This window comes from Lipomyces oligophaga (assembly GCF_038497815.1).
Source record: "Lipomyces oligophaga strain CBS 7107 unplaced genomic scaffold V1516scaffold_4, whole genome shotgun sequence".
NCBI lineage: Eukaryota > Fungi > Ascomycota > Lipomycetes > Lipomycetales > Lipomycetaceae > Lipomyces > [Lipomyces] oligophaga.
In genome coordinates this window covers 1,353,307-1,374,086 of record NW_027117788.1, presented here as the reverse complement: position 1 = coordinate 1,374,086, position 20,780 = coordinate 1,353,307, and the positions used below count along the sequence as shown (strand labels likewise).

At 45.5% G+C, this 20,780-nt stretch overlaps 7 protein-coding genes across 7 annotated transcripts; 3 read left to right on the top strand and 4 right to left on the bottom strand.

The window, feature by feature from the left end:
* Positions 1-457: 457 nt before the first annotated feature.
* On the bottom strand, positions 458-2,740 carry V1516DRAFT_664593 (velvet factor-domain-containing protein; the record flags this gene model as incomplete). Its single annotated transcript, XM_066920609.1, has 2 exons — positions 458-2,273; positions 2,340-2,740. The coding sequence occupies 2 exons, from the start codon at positions 2,738-2,740 to the stop codon at positions 458-460; spliced, it is 2,217 nt and encodes a 738-aa protein (XP_066777672.1).
* A 3,642-nt stretch (positions 2,741-6,382) lies between these two features.
* V1516DRAFT_371762 (glycoside hydrolase) lies at positions 6,383-8,875 on the bottom strand. Its single transcript, XM_066918962.1, has 3 exons — positions 8,781-8,875; positions 8,309-8,719; positions 6,383-8,243 (listed from the first exon to the last, which is right to left on the bottom strand). Exons 2-3 carry the CDS (start codon positions 8,434-8,436, stop codon positions 6,491-6,493), a joined length of 1,881 nt encoding a protein of 626 aa, XP_066777671.1. The 5' UTR covers positions 8,437-8,719; positions 8,781-8,875; the 3' UTR covers positions 6,383-6,490.
* Positions 8,876-9,812: 937 nt separating this feature from the next.
* On the top strand, positions 9,813-11,378 carry V1516DRAFT_371508 (uncharacterized protein). Its single transcript, XM_066918960.1, has one exon. The coding sequence runs from the start codon at positions 9,910-9,912 to the stop codon at positions 11,287-11,289; it is 1,380 nt and encodes a 459-aa protein (XP_066777670.1). The 5' UTR covers positions 9,813-9,909; the 3' UTR covers positions 11,290-11,378.
* Positions 11,256-12,619, bottom strand: V1516DRAFT_675937 (putative deacetylase LmbE-like domain-containing protein). The gene has a single exon (XM_066922332.1). It carries the CDS (start codon positions 12,328-12,330, stop codon positions 11,467-11,469), a length of 864 nt encoding a protein of 287 aa, XP_066777669.1. The 5' UTR covers positions 12,331-12,619; the 3' UTR covers positions 11,256-11,466.
* Positions 12,620-12,975: 356 nt separating this feature from the next.
* Positions 12,976-13,686, top strand: V1516DRAFT_696033 (uncharacterized protein; the record flags this gene model as incomplete). The annotated part of the gene is made up of 1 exon (XM_066924021.1): positions 12,976-13,686. The coding sequence occupies one exon, from the start codon at positions 12,976-12,978 to the stop codon at positions 13,684-13,686; it is 711 nt and encodes a 236-aa protein (XP_066777668.1).
* A 1,491-nt stretch (positions 13,687-15,177) lies between these two features.
* Positions 15,178-17,318, top strand: V1516DRAFT_675934 (ribonuclease T2-like protein). Its single transcript, XM_066922331.1, has one exon. The coding sequence runs from the start codon at positions 15,483-15,485 to the stop codon at positions 16,989-16,991; it is 1,509 nt and encodes a 502-aa protein (XP_066777667.1). The 5' UTR covers positions 15,178-15,482; the 3' UTR covers positions 16,992-17,318.
* Positions 17,245-20,529, bottom strand: V1516DRAFT_675933 (uncharacterized protein). Its single transcript, XM_066922330.1, has 2 exons — positions 20,360-20,529; positions 17,245-20,310 (listed from the first exon to the last, which is right to left on the bottom strand). Exon 2 carries the CDS (start codon positions 20,275-20,277, stop codon positions 17,299-17,301), a length of 2,979 nt encoding a protein of 992 aa, XP_066777666.1. The 5' UTR covers positions 20,278-20,310; positions 20,360-20,529; the 3' UTR covers positions 17,245-17,298.
* Between the last annotated feature and the right edge of the window lie 251 nt (positions 20,530-20,780).

The following is a 20,780-nucleotide window of genomic DNA, read 5'->3' as shown; positions in this document are numbered from 1 at the left end:
TTAAACAACTGGCACACTGTGTGGGAACGGACGGCGAAGGGGCCGCAGGGCAGCTGACCCGAGAATACGTACGCAACCTCTCTCCTCCCGCCGTGATTACAAAACTATATCCTTGCTTGGAGCACGTACATAAAAGATTGATTGCATGCACTTTCTATCTGCTACTTACTTGATTGCAAACATTTTTATCACGACAAGGACATTTAGAATGCTCTGTTTCGGGGTTTTCATATCAGGCTTTCACAAGCGCTCTTGCCTTTGCGTTTGCTTTTTTTCTACTGCAGTCGCGCTCTGCTCACCTTCACTGCCTCTGTTTTTACCCGTTTCGTCCATTTAGCAACCCCCTAATGTTCCATTCATATCTATCCTACATAAAAACAACGAAATTACCCCCTCCCCAACACCTCCTCAAAATTTAGAATCAATCTATTAATTTCATACCTTTTTCTGCTCTGTTTTAGCCATACTTGCTATTTTCGTCGTACATGCCGTATTGCTGTGGCTGCTGTTGCTGCGGTTGCCGTCGGTAATCCAGCGACGTGGCATTCGCAGCAAACATATCACGCCCATAAGCATCTATCAGCGTTCCCTTCATACCACCTCCAATTTCTGTTCCGACAAGAGTCGATGCAATACTTGATTCCATCCCCGATCCTATCGCTGTAACACCCTGTTGGAATCGCGGGGCTGCTAAGTCAGGCAACGCTGAGGGTACATGGCCACTAAGATCCCCGGAAAGCAAGCCTGTATTAGACCAAGGCCTCCGGTATATCAATCCTGCTGCTTCCGAAGCAGATTGCCCTGAATATGAACCAGCAGAGTCGTACGTAGTGGCCGACACAGACGATCGCATTGCGGTCGCAGTAGGGGCTGGCGAAGCTGTCGTCCCACTTGCCGCATTATTATTGATATTAGCACCACTTTCTGCACTTATATTTTCGATTTCCCCTGAGCCCGATGAAATTATCCCATTTCCCAATGTTCCTGGATAGTTCGAAGATCTTGTAGATTTCGGTTCAAGTATCGCAGTTTCGCTGACAGTTGCTCCACTGCCCATATGTGTGTTGTTAAATTCTCGCGTAGATTCCATTGTAGTCCGTACATTTGAACTTGCGCCTGCGCCTGTAGTCATAACTGGTAAAGGAAGATTAAAATTATTATTAGACGGATTTCGAACTCCAGGTTGAATGTTTTGCCGCAAAGGATTCAGAGGCAATGCCTGTTGTGGTGCAACGCTCATACCGGAGGTTGGCATAGGAGCCAGTGATTGCCCAGATCCCATGATGTTTGTGAATCGCGGAGTACTTTTCGTGCCTGCTATTGTATTCTCTGAGTCTACCCCACCCAATGGGATTGCGTGCTGGGAAGCCATTGAGTGAGATAATGCAGATTCTGTGTTCAGCCCGGTCGGCGTTGTTCCTAGAACTCCACCATCTGTTTCATACGAGTATGATGAGGGAATGTTTGCCGTGGAAGCGGCAACTGCGAAATACCCACTACCTGAACTCCCCCCACTAAATGATTGAACCGCAGTTCCAGCTAATGATCCAGAGTTACTGGAATACCACGGATTATTTGTACTAGTATTCGCATAAAGATAGTCATAATTCGGACGAATGTAGGATGTGCTGGCATTCCCGTTGGCCGGACCTTCGCTATTCTGATCAATAAGCGAATATTCGATTGTCGGTCCAGTCTGCAGCTGTTGCTCCGATTTCAGTGTAGAGACTGGAGATATTGAAGAAGATGAGGAGGCAGACGTGCTTGTTCTAGTGACTGATGAAGATGCTGATGAGATTGAAGAAGAAGACGAGGACGAGGACGAGGATGCTGATACCGTCGCTACAGCTCTTCGAACTGCGCGTGTACGAGCTTCCCTTCTTATTCTGACTTTGCCTCCCTGGCTAGCAATTTCTCGTGTTAATGCCGACGAAACATCTAATCCAGGGAATCGTTTGGGACTGTAAACTGTTAAGATGTCTGATACTGCTTGAGCTCTCCATACAGTACTCGAATCACAGATCTCAAACAGAGAAAATACTATTCGATATGTTCCTTCTTGCCGTACTGACAGGTCCTGAAACAAAAAGTAGGCACGCCCGGGCGGCGGATGTTTCATATAATTCAGAGATGTAATCGTTTTGCCTATTAAATTTGTTGTTTGCGGAGCAGCCTGGATTGGCGCAATCACACCTGGCGGAGGTCGTAGACTGGACATATGCGCAGCATATAAGGAAGCATGAAGTATGAAAGTGTTTGCGCAACAAGCCGTTCTGCAGAGAGATTAATGGAGGAGTTCCCTTCAGTTATTTTGACAATTCAGGACTGTAAAGACTTACACATCATCGCCATCCCGATAAACGTATAGGTTGATCACCGGCGGCGGGTCTACTGGTCGTCGAGCATCAGCTCGAGTTCCCCAGCCAGATGCGCGAGCTTGAACTGGATTCTGGACTATATCGAGAGTGAAAGAGCATGGATTTGACATGAAAGAGGGGGTCCCGCTGCTGGAGGACAAGGAGGACGAGGGAAATGCGAAAGGAATGGAGGAGGAGTGAGATGTCGAAGGAGACGCGAAGGAAGCCAGACCTGAACGGGCGGCCGAAAGCTCTGAGGCAACAGATGCGAGCGAGAAAGCAGAGAAAGAGGCAGTCGCGAGCGAAGACGCGGAGGGCAAGGAAGATAATTGGAGATCACTGCTGGGAGGAAGTAAGCAAGTCGACGCGAGAGCAGAGGTCATGGACGAGTGCGATGAAGCGCAGAGAGTAGGAAAATAAGGACCAAACGACGCGCAAAGAAGCTGGAGAAAAAGGTAGGAAGAGAAAAAACAAAAGTTGGAATAGAGGTTTGAAGGGGAGGAAGAGTAGATGAGGACGGACAAGGACAAGTAGATGCGAATGTGGGGGATTGCCAGAGACCGGCAGTTGCGCCAGTCCAAATATCACTGTTTTGCCCAATTTAGACGGAGCAGATGACGCAGGGTGCAACTGGTCGAGGTTCAAGAGGAAGTTGGTGATGTTGGCAGAAAGGAAGATGTCACTACTGTCTTTCCTGAACGACTGAAGAAAAAAGAAACAGCAATGAGATGAAGGCTAGCTACAGAATTATTGTTTGCTCTTCTGGCGTGCCTATATCATTATTTCTGCGGTCGACCTTCTGTTTGTCTAGCGCGCTTCCGCAGAAGGACGAAGCTAGTACTCTTGGGGTGCAGAAGTTTCTTGCGGAAGTTTCCTGAGGAGCTCTCGATCAGGGGAGGGAGAACAGCGGTTGATGTGAGATGGAACTATAAATGGTGCACTGCTGAGAAGCAGTCTGTCGCAAGGGACATTGTCAGAGCAAGTGTGCGAACGCGGGCCTTTCCAGCCAGTGTATCTACACTGGCTCTACTGGCCCGCTACACTAGCCATCTACACTAGTTTCGAAACTAGTCATTAGTAGCAGCTCCTAAGTTTTTTTCCGGGAGAGTAAGAGCCTAGAAAGGTGACAGTCGCGGTCACGGTGACTGTGGCACTGAAAGAGGCGAACAGTGTCATCGAGATTTACTCTTCATTACTACCGGTGGATACCCAGACAGTAGCCCGGTAGCGCCTCGTTGCTAGAGTGTAAATGGCTAGACCCGCAGGTTATGTATGACCCGTACTGATCTATTAGCTGCAGCAAAATTCAAACTTTAAAGTACCTACATAACGGTCCGGGCGTCGAGCTGGAAGAGGGGAAGCGGAGGCTGATATTGACCGGTCAAATGCTGGCTGGCCAGCCAGCCAGCTGCTGGGAGATCGAGCCGACAGGGTCGGCTACAGGCACACAGACAGGCGGAGAAAAGCCTCTTTACTCAACAGCAGCTCGGATTCAGCGCAACCTTCTTTGTTGTATTTTTTTTTCTCTCGGGTGCCAGCGTATATCTCCGTTCAAAATGCGCGGTTTTGACGTTCCTCGTGCCGCCGTGATTTTGCCCGGTGACAGCGCGGACTAGAAATTGTTTCGTTCGCGGCCAACGTGGTCAACCACAGACTTACTCAATGACAGGTCCGCTGTCGGCGGCCGTCGAGGTCTGCGTATCCACGTGTGTCCCAGTGTGCCTTGCAATGTCGGCAGACATCATGGGCGATTCTGCTAAAAATATCAGAACAGGCAGCGACCCTCGTCGTTGTCGTTGTCCTCGTTGTCCTTGTTGTCCTCGTATGGTATTTTCAGCGTCACAAGGTCAGAACAGGGCGAATTTTCAAAGTAAACAAGTTCACGAGCGCTCCACCAGCGCTCGTTCGGCCCACACAGCCGCTCCTCGTCGATTCAGATGTCTATGCGCAATTTGTTCCTAAAATGCAAAGTCGATCAGGGCTATTGAGAGTGACGTCGGCGACATCTCTTGCGGCAGCACAATATGTCGTCGCATCGCGACCTCGATAGAGCTTGAAGCACAGCTCCGAGTTTGCTGCTTACTACTCGGCGTGCAGATGCAAATCCACCGATCATCTGGTTGCTTGCTTGATTTAGCCGGTTGCATATGTGGAGCGGCGGTCAAGCCCTGAGATATAAACGCGTCATTCTTTACCCTGGCTAGTACAGATGATACTGGACAGTTTAATGCCGCCGTGCTTTTCGAAACCTGCTCTGCGAAAGAAAATGCGTTAAAGCTGCAAGATTTCTCTTCTTGGCCGTATGGTCGTCCCGCCGTCCTTATCTGATGAGTAGTTTCAATCTATGGTGCAGACAGACTATGAGCGGTGAAGCGGACCTGACGCGGCTGGCACGTTAAAACTCTCCTGGCATCGCTACCCTGCGGCAAGAGCTGCGGCCGACCAACCGACCGAACTGGAGATCTGCGCAAACGTTCGGCCGCGAGCGAGCTCATAGCATGGAAATCCAGCAAACTGGCGCGGAATTGTAGTCGACATGGTCCTTGTCCTGAAGCGACCGGAAAGTGCTGCTAAGGTGCATTTTCACCTAAATAGTGTGACAGTCTATCTGTGTATGTGATGTAGAATGTTTACCTTTGACATCAAGGTTTATCAGCAGCAACGCAAATACACTGTGCTTGTGCCGTGCATGTGTTGAGCTATTCTGCTCTTACCTTGCCCATCCATCTCCATTGAACCATTGAATCCTCCACAGAACCCTCCATAGAATAGAACCTCCCATAACCATCTTCACTTAAACCCACTCACTACTCGGACATCAGATTACAGGTGTATTACAGACAACATACATCGCGCATTCTGGCCTGTCCGAGGACCAACAACGCTCCGGTCTGGTCTCCGGAAAGCTCAATTTGAGCAATGCAGAGTGTCTTTCCAGATCTGCGAATCTGGGCAATGCGAGACGCTCCGCAAAACCAGTCAAGTCAATGTCTGTCTAAATTAAAAGTGCGAAATCGGTTAACCGGGCTGCCCGTAGGCAGGTGTCACAGCCAGCAATATCTCACTATTCTCCTTCACTCTCTAATATGCTCGCCGCCGACATCTCCCTGATAAATTTACTCTGCGGCTGGCTCGCCTGACCCGCATGGTTCTTGTAGACCCATATTATTAGAGTTGCGGCTATCAAACTCTATTCTCTGATATCTTTTTGCCTGTGTTCTTGTGCAATTTTGAGAAATCGCCTAGTGCGGGACGTTTCGCCCCAACGTTGCTCGGATTTCCAGACTTCAGTTGTCTTTAAGTTCTTATCCTCACCTATTCTTACGCGCCTTTCAGGACCAACAAGCAGCGCTAGGCCAGTTATGCATGCACTGTTAACCAATATCTACAGCGCTCGAGGACCAACGACCAAGAATCAGCGATCAACGACCAGCGATCAACGACTAGCAAGCAACTACGACGATCAGCGCTCGACGATCAGCGGTCAGCGTTCAGCGGTCAAAAGTCGGTTTATTATTCGTTCCCTATCTATTCATGCGCCGGCAGCATCCGCCAATAGCCAGTTCTTCACTTCCCCCTATCGCAATCTACTATATTCAAATCCTGTTCACCATCGATGCAGATCCGCTCTATGTCCATTCAAGCAGCAGCAGCATCATCAGCAGCATCAGCAGCAGCATCAACTACAGCATCAAACTACAGCATCAACACAACATCAACAGTCCGCTTCTAGCACTTCCCAATAAGTCGGCTCAGCCGGTTCAAGCCCCACTCCAGGCAAGTTTATATCCGGCTCTCCCTGACCAAATTACCATTGTTGTAGTCACACGTATCCTTTTAGTTGGTACCCGCCTCCAGATATATACTCTATCCCATGCGTACATATACCACAATAGGCCAATAAAGAGGGAGGCATAAAAATAGGTCCTGCATGTGAAACCTAAATATGATATATAGATTGGGCTTATACCATCTCTCCCTCCACGCTCCGCAACCGGTCTCTTCATTCGACGCGAAGTGGATGTCCCTCTGTTTGTCATCTCATTAGCATCTCGCTTTCAGTCCTTTATACGGCTGACAGCCTCCAGAGCTCCAGGTATCCAGGTCTCTCTCGGAATCACCAGCACCGCGCATTACTTACCGGAACTGAATATCCATTCGTCTAAACAATACCGCTCGGGCACGTCAAATATCAAATACAAATATTTCATTGTCTGCATCAGGTTTCTGTGCTCAGCTTGATCCAATACGGGCCCTCCACCGTCCGGAGCCGTGACGTCGCTCACAGCTCCATATCCATGCTGTGCTCTCGCAAACCGCCGTAATCCAAGAAACGCCGTCCAGGCCCATTCGCGAAATATCTCCTCTCCGGTGACTCGATATGCATAGAAATAGCTTGCTACGACATCCGGTCTTAGATATGACCGCGAATCGACAGTCCAAAACCCTTTTCGTCTCAATTGACTGCTTTGATCCTGATTATTGGGGTGCGGAATCATCCACCGAACCCCTTCTGCACCTGCATGCGCACTCACAGCCTCAGTTATCTCCCTTGTCGCAGGCTCCCAGGCTATTACTTCAGGACCTAGTCCCGTCGGAGTCACATAAAACGCCCGGCAGGTATCTACAAGCTCCAGACCGAGGTCCACCAAGTCTGGTCGACCAAGTGCACGACCCCCAAGACAGAGCTGGCCTGCAACTGCACAAGTAGAATGATCCATCAAGTTATAAAACATGCCTACTCCATCTGAGCGCGATAGGAAAATATATCCATTATCGCGACGTTCTCCTTCCGCCGTGTAGCTCTCTGGTGCCGTCCCTAGACTGGTTAAGTGCAACTTGGCCGCTGTCATTGCGCTCTCCCATCGCAGAGCATATAGATCTACTCCCCCTACGCCCGGAGCCAACAAAGCAGATTTGAGCAAGGTTTCGTAGTACTTGCCATGCTCGCCGTCAACTCCGACCCCCCGGCCCATCGCATATCCAGTCTCGATGTCGACAGGTGAGCCGATCAGACCCTCAATAGGGTCCTCATTCCCATTATATACCAATCCGTTCCATCCTCGAGTCGCGTTAGCAATATATACATTGTCGCCTGTCAGCGCCGATAAACGCGCATTCTCCATCCAGCCTACTCCAGCTTCACTTGGTGTGGTGAACTGTGACTCCCATTCATGCCTCTTAGGCCCATCGAAACTCGATTCGTCCGTTTCAGAAGAGCTCGTTACTTCTTCTCTGGATATAATGCTGCCCCCATCGCTAGAGACATGAAGTCGAGGCCAACGCAACCCACTGGGAATTTCAGTATAGGCGGGTCCAAGAATCTTCGCAAGTTCTGTCGCTCGGCGAATACAGACAGCTCGGTAGGCTGCCTGGCCCGAAATAGGTCCAAATACCGATTTTTTCTCGCCCAAAACATCGGCAGCGCTCACCAATGCTCCCAGATTGCGCACTGTAATCTCGTCAGCGCGAATCTCCAAAGATTGCGCATTCGCAGATCCATCTACCGCATTTAGCAGAGTTGGAGCACTAGCAACATATTCTAGTGCGCTCGCTGCTTCAGCTGTCAAGTTCATGATCAACGCGGTCGTCAAGGCTTCCAAAACCGATGCTGTAAAGATAGTGCTTCCAATATCATGACCAGGTGATTTCTCAATATGTCCCGATACAGGTGATTGCTGCTCATTGCCCCATGCAGCAGTTTTGTACTTTGCAAAGATCCATCGAAACTCGTTTTGGACTGCTTCAGCGCGCTGTCGATTGACCATATTAGATCCTCTGGGCCTTGCACTGGCTGCAAATGGGTACTGAATACGGTGCCTTCCCACGTGGCTGTAACGAGTCCAGGCATTATGGAGGAGAAAAATTAAGCAGACACAAACTAGCCTGCAGTCGAATTAGTTCAAGTAGACAATTACCAGAGCAGGTGCCGAATTGGAAAACAAACTTACAAAAGAAGCCTACTGCTCTTGCGTCGAAGTCGAATGCCAACTTTGGTCGAACGCAGTAGTCGTCGAAACCGGATCTTGGATTTTATGATCTGGCGGGAGAGTATAGGTGGTAAACCCATTTTCTTCATCGCCCAGAAGATCTAGCACAGTAGAGTCTTGTCTGAAGCGGAAACAGAGTTTGGCAGGTTCTAATTGTAGAATAAGAGTCCGACAGCCTGATATCTTGCAGATGGAGTCTTCAAGACCGATCGAAGTCCTCGCAACAGCAGTGAACACAAGAGCAGCATACAAACTCTGTACGCTCTTGCTTGCGTGCAGGCAATTCACGTCGATGCAAGTAGATCTGTACCGAGTAACACCTGCTACAGACCAGTCGGCAAATTTCAGGCAAAAAGTCTTAACGGATTATCGCTACAGTTCACAGGAGGCCATTAATAATAGAAAAAAAGATCGTTGGCAGCCTCGGCCTTACCTAGCTCGTTCAAGTCATGCCCGTCCACAGTCCCTCGTTTCAACTTCAGGCTTGATCAACCACCAGCTTAAGCCAGGCCTGGTTTAGCACGGGCTCACAAACGAAACGCCCATAATAAAACTCCTTGATCAGCCGCGTCTGTCACATGATCAACCCTAACACGATGCAGTTGTTGCCCAAAGGAACCGGGTGCCTTAGAGTTAGTAGCAAGGCATTACGGGAAGCTCTACTGGTTGGCGACGTTAACATCAGGAGAGCGAAAAGATGGATGGTAATCGAAGAAAGTTATGGCAATCTCTTTTAGGTTCCTACAAATGAATTTGATATTAGTGGACGACTGGTGCTAAAATCCGAAGAGGTGGGAGTACTCGGACTCCTGTTTCTGTTGTCATACGTGTTCGAATCGAGGCTGTCGGTTGGAGCGTAATCAGGTGGGTTATATATAGAAGCTGTCTTTGAGGCATGTAATTTTGTTGAACAGGTAGATTGACATCAGTGAACTTTGGAAGATTACCGTTCTTTGTTCTGCTGAATATTCTTTCATTTCGTATGTGCTTGACGGATTTCAATTTAATGAGACCTATTGCAAATTCGAAGAATATGAAGCAAGGCAACGACAGCTCCTAGCTATGGACTAATTTAGGTCGAGAGTGGCCAAGAATTGTAGCGAAGTGATATTCGCCACAAGCGAAACATCTCATCAACAAATCGTAACCGTAAAATACCTTTGCACAAATTATCTATTTCATAGATTGTACTGAACTACATGCCTGTGATTCTCTGTATTAGTGCCGATACAAGACGGAAGGTTTTACCATTTAGCAGATTCATTAATAGTCTGGCAGCTTCCGAGGAACCAAGCATAAATTACTCATACAGTCAAATTATCAATAAAACGTTCCCACTCTGTACAGTCATCTCTCTTCTCCGATAAACTCAGTATCAGAGGTATCTAAAATCTCTCTATCTCTAAACTAATTTGATTACAATCGCTAGCTTACAACTTATACTTCTACCTCGTGAACAAGCTCAATTATGCCCTAACCTGATGTCCTCTTGGGACACATATAGTATGATCTGACAACGAAACCTCTCATGCTTTGTTCACGGTTTCAATAAATGTTCACCCATGGATGCCCGAGAATCACTTGAGAAAGAAGCTGTTGCTTTGCGAGCTCGTTTAGCAGAAATCGAAACTAGTATTTCTCGGCTGGAAGATGATGGCGTAGCTGCGTCCGCTGTTGACGTCAGTAGCGATGATTGCGCTATTCCTGATCGGCCCAGAAAACGGATGTCGAGTAAGTCTCCAGAGTCACTATCAAAAGATGAAGTTTCGAGATACAGTCGACAGATGCTAGTCCCTGAGATTGGAAAGCTGGGTCAATTAGCCTTGCGAAGAGCACGAGTCTTGGTCGTCGGCGCTGGTGGTCTAGGTTGTCCAGCATTGTCGTACTTGGCTGGTGCAGGTGTGGGAACAATTGGGATTGCAGATCCGGATACGGTATCTATCTCAAACTTACCAAGACAGACTTTATACACCTTGGCATCTGTGGGGATGCTAAAAGTCGACGCAGCCGTTACAGAATTACGTCTTCGCAATCCTAATGTCCGCTATTTTGGGCTTCCTCACGAAATCAATTCCCATAATGCTTTTGAAATACTTCGCAAATATGATGTAGTACTGGACTGCTCAGATACGCCTTCGTCAAGATATTTGCTGGGAGATGTGAGCCGGATATTGAATATTCCTCTTATATTTGCGGCAGCGCTGAGATCTGAAGCTCAGTTGACAGTATTCAACGTCGGATTGGCCGGACCTTGTTATCGATGTCTCTTTCCGTCACCTCCTGCAGTCATTCAAGCATGTTCAGATGCCGGAGTACTGGGCCCCGTTGTAGGCGTGGCAGGTGTATTACAAGCTTTAGAGGCAATTAAACTGATCACTGGTAATCTTGCGACGTCGGACGAAGAGCTACCCAGAGTAATGACATTATTCAGCGGGATTCACGGTACGCCATGGCGGACTATTCGAATAAGGAAGCGGAACCCAAATTGTATTACATGTGGAGAAAATCCTCAAATCTCAGAGCAATTAATTACTTCTGGAGAATATCAATATGTCACATTTTGTGGAATGAGTCCAGAGCTATATCCTACAATTTCTGATTCTCATTCAATATCGGTCGACGCGCTTCACGAAGCTAGATCTACCTCGCACATTCTACTTGATGTGCGAGACCGTGGACAATTCGCAATCGCTTCTTTGCAGGGATCAGTTAATTTGCCATTATCTGACATACTTTCAGGCTCTGCTGACCCGAAACTCAGGCAAATCCTCAACCAATCTGAATTGAATTCAAATCCCGTATATGTGATTTGTAGATTTGGGAACGATTCGAGAACAGCTGTGAAAATTCTTGCAGAGAAGTACGGAATCGAGGCGTTCAATGTCGTTGGAGGGCTAACAAGTTGGACCGAAAATGTCGACGACTCTTTTCCAATGTACTGAGCTTACATGTATATTCGAATATTAGATACATTGTATATTCTTTAGCATTTTACAGTAGTATACTCCAACAAGCCTACACCAATTCAAACCAAAAAAACCAAAAAAAACTTTTGCTGAAAATATTGTCACTAACATCTTACTTTAGAAGGACCAGGAAAACGAAAAAAGGACATCCACCTACTCAGAAAGACTGATAAGAGTTAAATCATTGACAACCATATATCGACTTAAAGAAATCCAACCCCATCGGAACCAAACCATTTGAGATTTGTGTGCATCTGTCATAGCTTCGCGGGTAGTTGCATACTCGTGAACGTCATTAGTGATGACTAGCGAACGAGTATTGTCTGTAAAAAATTGATTATAGAAATATGTGATTGGGATATCAAGAAAAGTTATGTATTTGCGCAAAATACTGCAAGTATTTAGCGTCCAGACTTCCCGGCGTTCGTCCGCATTCGAATTGTGGACAAGATATTCCTTCGCATAGGAGTTGAGCGAGCGATGGTTCGCATGGCCCGAAACTCCGTTTTCGTCGAAGGTGACCACGACATCGACATCTGTTAAATACGGATTCACAAGAGTTGAAATTGCATCCGTGGGCCATTCAACACCCATGGCGTCTTGAACTCGAGGATCGTCAAAGACAACAACATTTGTAGGAGGGATTCCAAACTTCGCAGCTGATGCGCGAAGCTCGGCCACACGTGTCTCACCCAAATTTTCAGCATTTCCAGTTGAAAGACAAAGAATGCGTAAATTAGTGTGAGGAAGCGAAGATCCCTCGGAAGATTCTGCAGCAGGGCCATTAGTTGATTCTGCAATGGTTCTGATGGCAGACAAGGTCGGTCCGAAAAACATGACCTCGTCATCGGGATGGCCAATAACGAGGGCGATTTTCTTATGTGCGAAATGAGCGCTCAAAACACGGGCATTTGTCGGCTTGAATACGCGCTTGGTCATGAGCCAGATGGCAAAAAACAAAATAAGGAGAAGTACGACAGTATGGAGACGCATTTTGCTAGAACGTGCTCTTCGCATACGTTGATTCGATAAAAATCTATATTTGCCTTCTCTCCGTACAGTTTTGGTGCTAAAGCCAAAACAGTTGGACAAGAGATAAACAAATACAAAAACTATGGGATCGCACAATAGGTCTTTATATATGAGCTAGACAACTGTCTCACGTTCACAAATCTAGTTCTTGTTTTTGCTCGCTACGTCACTCTTCAACTAAAATCCCGGTCAAGAGCGACCAGATCTCTGACTGCTCGGGCTTGTGCGTAGACCGCTGTATCCATCGGTTTCAACCCCTTGTTCTGATGTTGTTGCCTCAGCGCCTGTGTGAGCCGCCCGCGGACAGGATTTTGGCTGGAAACTGTTGAACAAAGTTACAGTGAGTTTTAAGCTCCTTTCGAGGCTACGAAAGACTGGGAAATACGGAGACTGACTCTGGTTAACAAGAGATCGCGATACACTACACTACTGAATATTGGCGAGAACAAGATTTTTGATTTGGCTGTTACTATTGTCTACATTGCTTGAAGATCGACTAAATTCAATTGACCCGTGCGCTTTCTTCTCCGGTCCGGTTCGGTTTTTACACGTGTCTTCTCTATCACTGTCGTCTATCATTTGGCAGACTAGTCCAGTTATCTCATAATCATACATCAAAAGTGTCGTTCAATGGCAGCTGTGAAACCTGTCCTTAAGACATCAACGTCAAGCACTCCTCCAATAGCTTCTTTTGTCGACGCCTCGGGGAACGAAATACCCTTGGTCTCCTTCATTCCTGACAGCACTGGAAGCGGAGCCAACTCATCTACTTCCACACCACGAACTTCCACACCATCGAAGAAGAAGACAGTCTCATTTCATCAAGATACAAAGCCGCCAAGTATAGAGACCCCAACTCGCAATGGCTCCCAGAATCCTCTCACTAGACGCTCGGATTCAACTCAATCTGATGGAGGAGTGCCTTCCAGCCGTCAAGAGTACGCCATGCTTCTGCTCGACTATCTTATGATCCTCATCCCACTCACAGCCATTCACGTTATTCTTGATGTTTTCGTTTACAGACAATATGCTCAGGAGTTCACTAATTCAGAACTCATTGCTCGAGGTCGTATAGCATTTGCTGTTCTGTTTGTTCTCCATGCGACCTTTCATCCCACACACTCCACAATCCAGATGCAGATGTTTCTTCTACTAATAGCTGTGATTATTGGAAGTTACATGGTGATCGTTGTTCGGACCAACGATTATTTTGCCGTTATGAAACAAGCTCCACCACTTGGTACTATTCTGATCTGGCTTGCCGTCGAGTTGGAGTATTATTTTAGTATCACGGCCGCTGTGACTGTTGGCTTTGTCTCGTGGTGTACTACTATCTATTAATCTTGGTCTTGATAGTAACTGCGATTAAAGCATCTTCAACTATTTGACCTGTGAGCACTTTTAATACTCCTGATCAAAAGTTAACAAGATCCGATCATGATCTTATATTTTGTATGCTTGTATATGGTGATAACAAAAGTTAACTCCGCTCGTTTTCTCTTACGGCTGTTATCGCTCTACTCTATAATTTAATAGTATTTTGTCCGGCCAAGCATTTTTGGTTCTGGAATTTGGCAGTGAATATTAAGATTGAATCATGCTTTTGTTATTAGAACTTTTTGCTACCTTACATTATGATGTAACTGTAAGCATCCGAGAATAGCAAAAAGTCGGTCGTGAAATGCTAATAATATATTTTACAAACGCTTGTCTCGGCTGAATCTTTCAAAGATCTACAGAATCACTAGTCATCAGTAAATAATTCAGTTTTAGCAACGCACAACCATATCCTACATTAGCGCTTCTACACCAACTTCTGTTCCTCTCGCTGCGCGTACCTTTGTTCAACTTCTGAACTTGGATATCGAAATCTCAACGACTTTTGAGGACTTTCAGGGGTCTGCGGCGTTAGCTCCCGGTGACCGAACAATATCAGGATTGTTCTCTGATCATAGAGAGATTATACCTGGCTAGAGATTGCCTGATAACAACAAATTCATTTTATGAACATTATTTATGGGTATTGTCTGAGTTAGCCTGTTTGAATAGTTTTGTTTGATTAAGACTGACCTGATTAGAGATCTGAGTCGGGTTATAAAACATTCGATCCCCCTATCGCATTATTTTCACACACCGATTGCCACACAGGCTTTAATGATTCGGAAGGCTAATCAGCATATATAGTACCTGAATCTTACAGTTTCTGTGCTATATAATTGAAAGAGACAGTGTTCATATCACCCCCCAGTGATAGTCCGATCTTGATCTGCGTAGCTCATGAAGTGCATATAACTTAATTATCCTGGAATCAGCGAAACATTAATACAAACGCTAGAGTAATTTCATAAATATTAAGCAGCTCTTTATTGCCCAGTTTATAGCAGTTTAATATTCGCTCGTGCTCCATCTACATGAGAACTTCATCCGTTCCTGATTCCGGCAAGTCTGTTATTGGCCACACGAGTGACGATAATTCATATACTAAATTTCTCCTTTGTCAAACCTGCTTCTCAGCGTCAATCAAAATCATCATTACAGTAGCGTAGCGCCTCTGCATTATTTCTCAGGAGTCGCGGCTCTTCATCTCGAGTTAGCTCCTCCGTCTCGTCTGTGCTACTCGTCGGGATCATATGGCACAATCCGGAGTCGCGCGGGTTCCTGAGACCAAGTCGTAAATATCAGCAAGAAAAATTCAAATACAAATCCTGATCTGACAATCTGTAAATAAAAACTGGTTCCTCTCTGGGTAACTCATAAATACAGCAAAGAAAATAACGGAAACCGCCCTCCCCCGGCAACTCACGGTCTTCACCGCTGTACTAGCAGGTTCACGCATTCTGGTATCACGTGAATTCATAGGTCAATTGTCCCAGCGGCCTTATCCGCATACGGTGAAGATCGTAAGTTTGGACAAGATGTTTACATGTCACCAAAGCAAGTAATGTCAAACTAAAAGTCCTGCTTGTCTCTTGTTGTTGAGAAATAGCTGCTGTCGTCATCGCTAACTGCTGTTTTCATTTTTTTCAGCGCGGATTCGCATTTAAAAGCAGGTCTGCTTCCTGGTATCTGGTTTGGCTCAGACAAGTCGTACAATTCATCAGTCATTCTATAGTTCTTCCACCATTACTTCATTTGACATGCCTTCCTATAATCCTCCAGCGTACGACGAAAAGGCTTTTGCAGCTCTTGATCAAGCTCCTTACCGTGATGATCCATCAGTTCCAAGCCCACCCTTGCTACGCTCAGTGTCTGATACATTGATGCGCGATGAACGTCGCCAACGACGTTCACTGCTTATCTCCCGCATTCTTCATCTCGGATTTGCGACTCTTATTGCTGGATGTGTCTTCATTGCTGTTACTGGAACATTTAACAGCCCTTCCTCTTCCTCAGCAATTGTTAAGTCGATATTTGGGCCCTTCTTTGGGTTCATTGGACGTGAAAATGAGCTCGATGATACTCCTACCACGCACCACCCGATTCGTGTTTCAACTTCCCACGCGTGCCCCGCAAACCCTGATTCATCCTGCCATCTCTCTCCTTTTCCTGAAACTATTGACACTTGCTGCGTTAATGCTCCAGGGGGGCAGCTTCTTCTTGCTCAGTTCTGGGATTTCGCTCCTGCAGTGGGCCCTGCAGATAAGTGGACTCTCCATGGTCTTTGGCCCGATAACTGCGATGGTTCATTCGACCAGTTCTGCGATCGTACCCGAGTAGTTAACTCTGTCGAGACCATCTTCACGGCTTCTGGTGCTTTCGAACTCCTGGGTTCCATGCGCGATGCCTGGAAAGCTTATCAAGGCGAGGATGATAGACTTTGGACTCATGAATGGAACAAGCATGGTACTTGCATTTCTACACTCCGCCCCGAATGCTATGGTGCTGATGAGGATAACTCTACTCAGCCTATGCTTGAGTATTTTTCTCGTGCTCTTGATCTTCACTCCACTCTCGATACTTTCTCTGCTCTTGAGGATGCAGGTATCACTCCTTCCTGGGATGCACGGTTCAACTTGTCCGATATAACCGAGGCTATTCAGGCTTCTATAACTGATGGCCATAATGTAACTCTTGGATGCACTCGCTCTGGTGTTCTTTCAGAGGTCTGGTATCACTTTAACGTTAAAGGACGTGCTCAAGATGGAGATTATGTCTTTTCCGAGCCCGATGGACTCAAGTCTTCTTGCCCTCTCACGGGTGTGAAGTATTTCCCTAAAGTTCCTCGCAGCCAGCGTCCTCCCCGCCCCGTTCCAGCTCCTGCACCAGGTAACGAGCCCTTTGTCGGAAAAGGTTATGTCATTGTTAATGATGGCACTCATGGTTGTCTCATATCGGGCGGTCAATGGTATTCATCGGGCACCTGCGCTACTTTCCGCGGAGTCGTCTCGGAGTTTGGTGGTGTAGTACTTCATTCAAGCCGTGGTCCTTGCGCTATTGACGAAGCTGGTAAATTCACATGCGCGCATTCTATTGAAGAACCCACTCAATTTACTGTTGGCCCCGGTGGTGAACTTCAATTCGGAGGGAGCTCTATCTTTTCTGCGTACCAGTCAGCTTCGGGATGGCTCAAGGAAGGAGTGTGGTCTGCCTCTAAAGTTCCTGGACTTCCCGTTGATCTTAGCTTGAACTGGCGTGCGCTTGCATGAATTTGCTGATCAAACGAAGGTGATTCGAATTGAATATTTTATACAGTCTTGACATGCGCGATTACAAGTGCCGGCGTTTTGTTTTGCTTTTGATTTTATGTTTCGGTTTCTGGGAGCGTCGATTAGCGTATATGAGTTTGTTTATGGGATCAAGTAAGAGCCGAGCTAGTTAAGTAGAATCTTTTTGCTTTGTACATGAGACTCTATATTGAATATTAATAAATGCTGCGAAAAAGAATTCTACGTAAGATAGTACACTGAGTAAAAATCAATTAATTATGTACAAAAAATTTTCCAAACATGCATTTTAGTACTCTTCAAACCTGTGTTGATTGTTTGAACTGAACATTTTATATGAACTTGCTCGTTTAGTAGACTTCCAAATAGATTCCAGATATGCTTCAAGATCAGTCGGCGACATCCCCAAGAAGCTCAGGAGTACGATGGACCAATTGTATGAAACGGTATCGTTTGAATTTAGAGCCAGCCTGATCAATTCAAATATCGGTGTAAAAGTCAACGGTGCGTTGTCAAAGATAGACAAATGGAAGCCTTTGATTGTGAAAGGGCAAGCTTCTGTCGGTGGATCGTCGACGTCTAAAGTGAAAGCATTGTGAATAACTGTCATACGTTTTCCGATTATTGAATGGTATTCTGTTTCAGGTAAAAACCAGCGAGAAGAAATACCAGTATCAGAATAATCGACTTTTCCATCCGCTTGATAGAGAAACTTGGAGATCAAATTATCAGAAAGCTTAGGTTGCTTCGGATAAGACCTGTGTCCTAGAGGGATATTGAAAGATCCTGTCTCGACTCTTTGTAAAGTCAATTGCTGAACGGCTAATCGAGCATTATTGGGGCCGAAACAAGTAGCTATGAATCGAATTAAGTTCTTTACATATCTCGCGTCTCGTGTGGCATATTTGAATCCTATGGACGCACTCTCGAAGTCCTTGTTCCATAGCGCATACCCTAAAAGCACGTTCCATCCTCCAGCAAATACAGATGGACTTGAGTGTAGTTGCGAGTACTCAAACAAACTTTCTTTCCCGCTTTGATATCCCTCCGATCTACATCGATGGCTTAATAAGATGGAGAACTCTGCCGGCGAAAGCGGTTCTCCGTTCTGCTGATCCTTCTCAATCATTCCGACAATCATTTTCACGCCAGCATGGTCGGCTAACCGGGTAGACAACAGCAGCAGTTGCTTCATAATTGGTCGTGATAATGGTAGAGTGATGAGCTCCATGACTTGGTTCGCAAATGAAACATTCCGAGATCGCGCACAATAATTTAACAATGCTGCAATAATCTCTTGAGAATTGATCATGGAGTAATTAATTTGCGAAATCACGTTCCAAGCTATTTCATACATCGACTCCTTACTCAAAGAATGAATCAACTCCGCGACAAGAACAGGTGATACGTTATTAATTGTGACACCGGGATATTTAATCAAGGTTTCAAAATGTCGAACTGCACCAATACAATCTCCATTCGCAAGATACTTGCGTATAATTTCTTGATAATATAACTGCGGAATCTGCAGTTCTCTCTTGTTTGCTTCAAGAAGCATGTTCAAAGCTTTCGATGGCTCCGCATAATGGGCAATATTCAATCCCCCCTCTGGAGGAATCACTGACAAAAACAATTCAAGATACTCAACGATCTGTTGGCTAGTAAAGCCAATTCCATATTTCTGTGCTTGGCTCCATAATCGACAAATTGAAACTAAATCTGCTGGTAATTTGCTGGCAGATGCAAGAGATATCAGCTTATTAACTATAGTTCGAAATAGAACTGAACTAATATAGACGTCCAAAGCTTGAGATGGATTCTCGGAAGTCCGTGGAAGTCCTTCTAATAGTCGGCGCAGCAAATCTGCAACTGACTGCACAGAGCCATGCTTGACAGCTATCATGCACAATACAATAGTCAGCATACCAAGCACACGATCTGAATTTGACTCACGGATAGCCTGGTGAAACTCAGCTAATAACCAATTATAAGGATCTTTGGCTGCAAACTGAGGAACCAGACTTGAGGCAACTGATATAATCTCCTCTGTTTGAATAAGTCTTTTGAATAAGTCCAACAAATCTCTGGGTTCCGCTACGTATAACACATTTCGGAATCCGTTTAGAACCAGATCTAAACTGTCTTCATCAGGAAACACCTTGAATAAGTGGCTGAGACATTGCATCGCAACGGTCACCTCATTCCACTCGATGAAATATTTTATAAGATCATAAGACGAAGGGTTATCTCTAGCGCGAATGAAAATAGGAAGCAATCGCTCTATAACTTTAGATCTCGAGGCTGACGGTCCAATCCGTTTTAGTTCCGTCATAATTTGAGACCTGAAAAATGCAACTGATAAATTCGCAATATCAAACCGTCGCTCTAAACGCCATCTACCAATAGAAGAAATACTTTCACTGGCGCTGCTATCTCCTAAGAGCGAAACATCAAAAACTCCATCACTGGTTCTGAGCATTGAAAGCAAGGTTTGGCGAGAAATGACCAAGTCGGTCAAATTATTGTTTGCCGACGAAGATTTTTCGAGAAATAAATTACTTCGGCCGACTAATTTATCTAATGATTCATTGTACTCGAAATAAGACGCATTTGTGTTATCATAGGCGTCCAAAGTCTGGTGTCGATTTATCCGAGATAAAGATTTTTCCGTATCTGAAATGCGGTTCAGTCCCGAGCGCGGCACAGTATCATGAAAACTGGATCTGTCTTTAAAAATGTGAGCTGAGTATTTATTGGATTGTCGTGTATGTTCTTCAATAGAAAGCCGCTCAAGTAATTCTTGTCTAGATTGCGGCAGTGCGTTACTCAACTTTTTCCGGGCTTTATCTAGAACTCCTACTACTTTTATAGCGGGTTCGCTATCAGATGTCAATATCTCTTGTTTTTCCTCGCTTTCGGCAGTAGAGGTGCCAGACATTAACTTAGTTTCTATCTTAGCAGTTGCAGACGACGACAATAATTCAGAGTTCGGCTTGTCTCTAAAAGTAGTCAAAAACTCCATAGTAGACATATCTGGCTTTAACTGGTTTGTTCGCTCAGCCTCGGCATATAAATATCCTGACGTCAATAAATGTCGTTTTTGCACAAATATTCTTATTTCCCGGTCCGCTCTCAGCCTTGAAGGCATTTTTTGTCGGGCGCTCACTCTCTGAAACCTTGATATCCAGGTCCCAATCACCATCGGCCGACAGCATTCTGACACTAAATTACCGGTCGATGAGAAGCCCATCATTTTCTTTTTATACATAGGCAGGATAGTTCCAAGAGCTAGTTAACACGGCTACAATGTAAGCACATACAGCACATCTGCAGTATTCTGCAATACATACCTCCGTTCTAAGCTTGATTCCTGCTAAATAATTGCAAATATCATTTTCCTCTTGCATCAAGCTATTTGAAACTATCAATTCTCCAGAAAATCTATTATAGCTGGCGCCATCCGCCTTGTTACTCCATCAGGTTTTTCAATTTACGGTCGCTCTCATTTCTCATTGGGACTTAAGTACAAATATATATGCTCACGTGATTAGCATATAATTCCTGTAAGTAAATCAATATCTGATTCAACTGAAATCATTTAGGAAGAAGTGAAAATAATATGGTAAAATTAAATTATTTTTAATGCATTTGTTCATTCTGTTCATTGATAATATCATTTTCTGAAACAAGCTGGACGAACTTCCTAGAAGTAACAAGAAATGAGCTGCAGACGAAGAGCCCAATTAGATCACGTGAGATAGTCAATGCCGA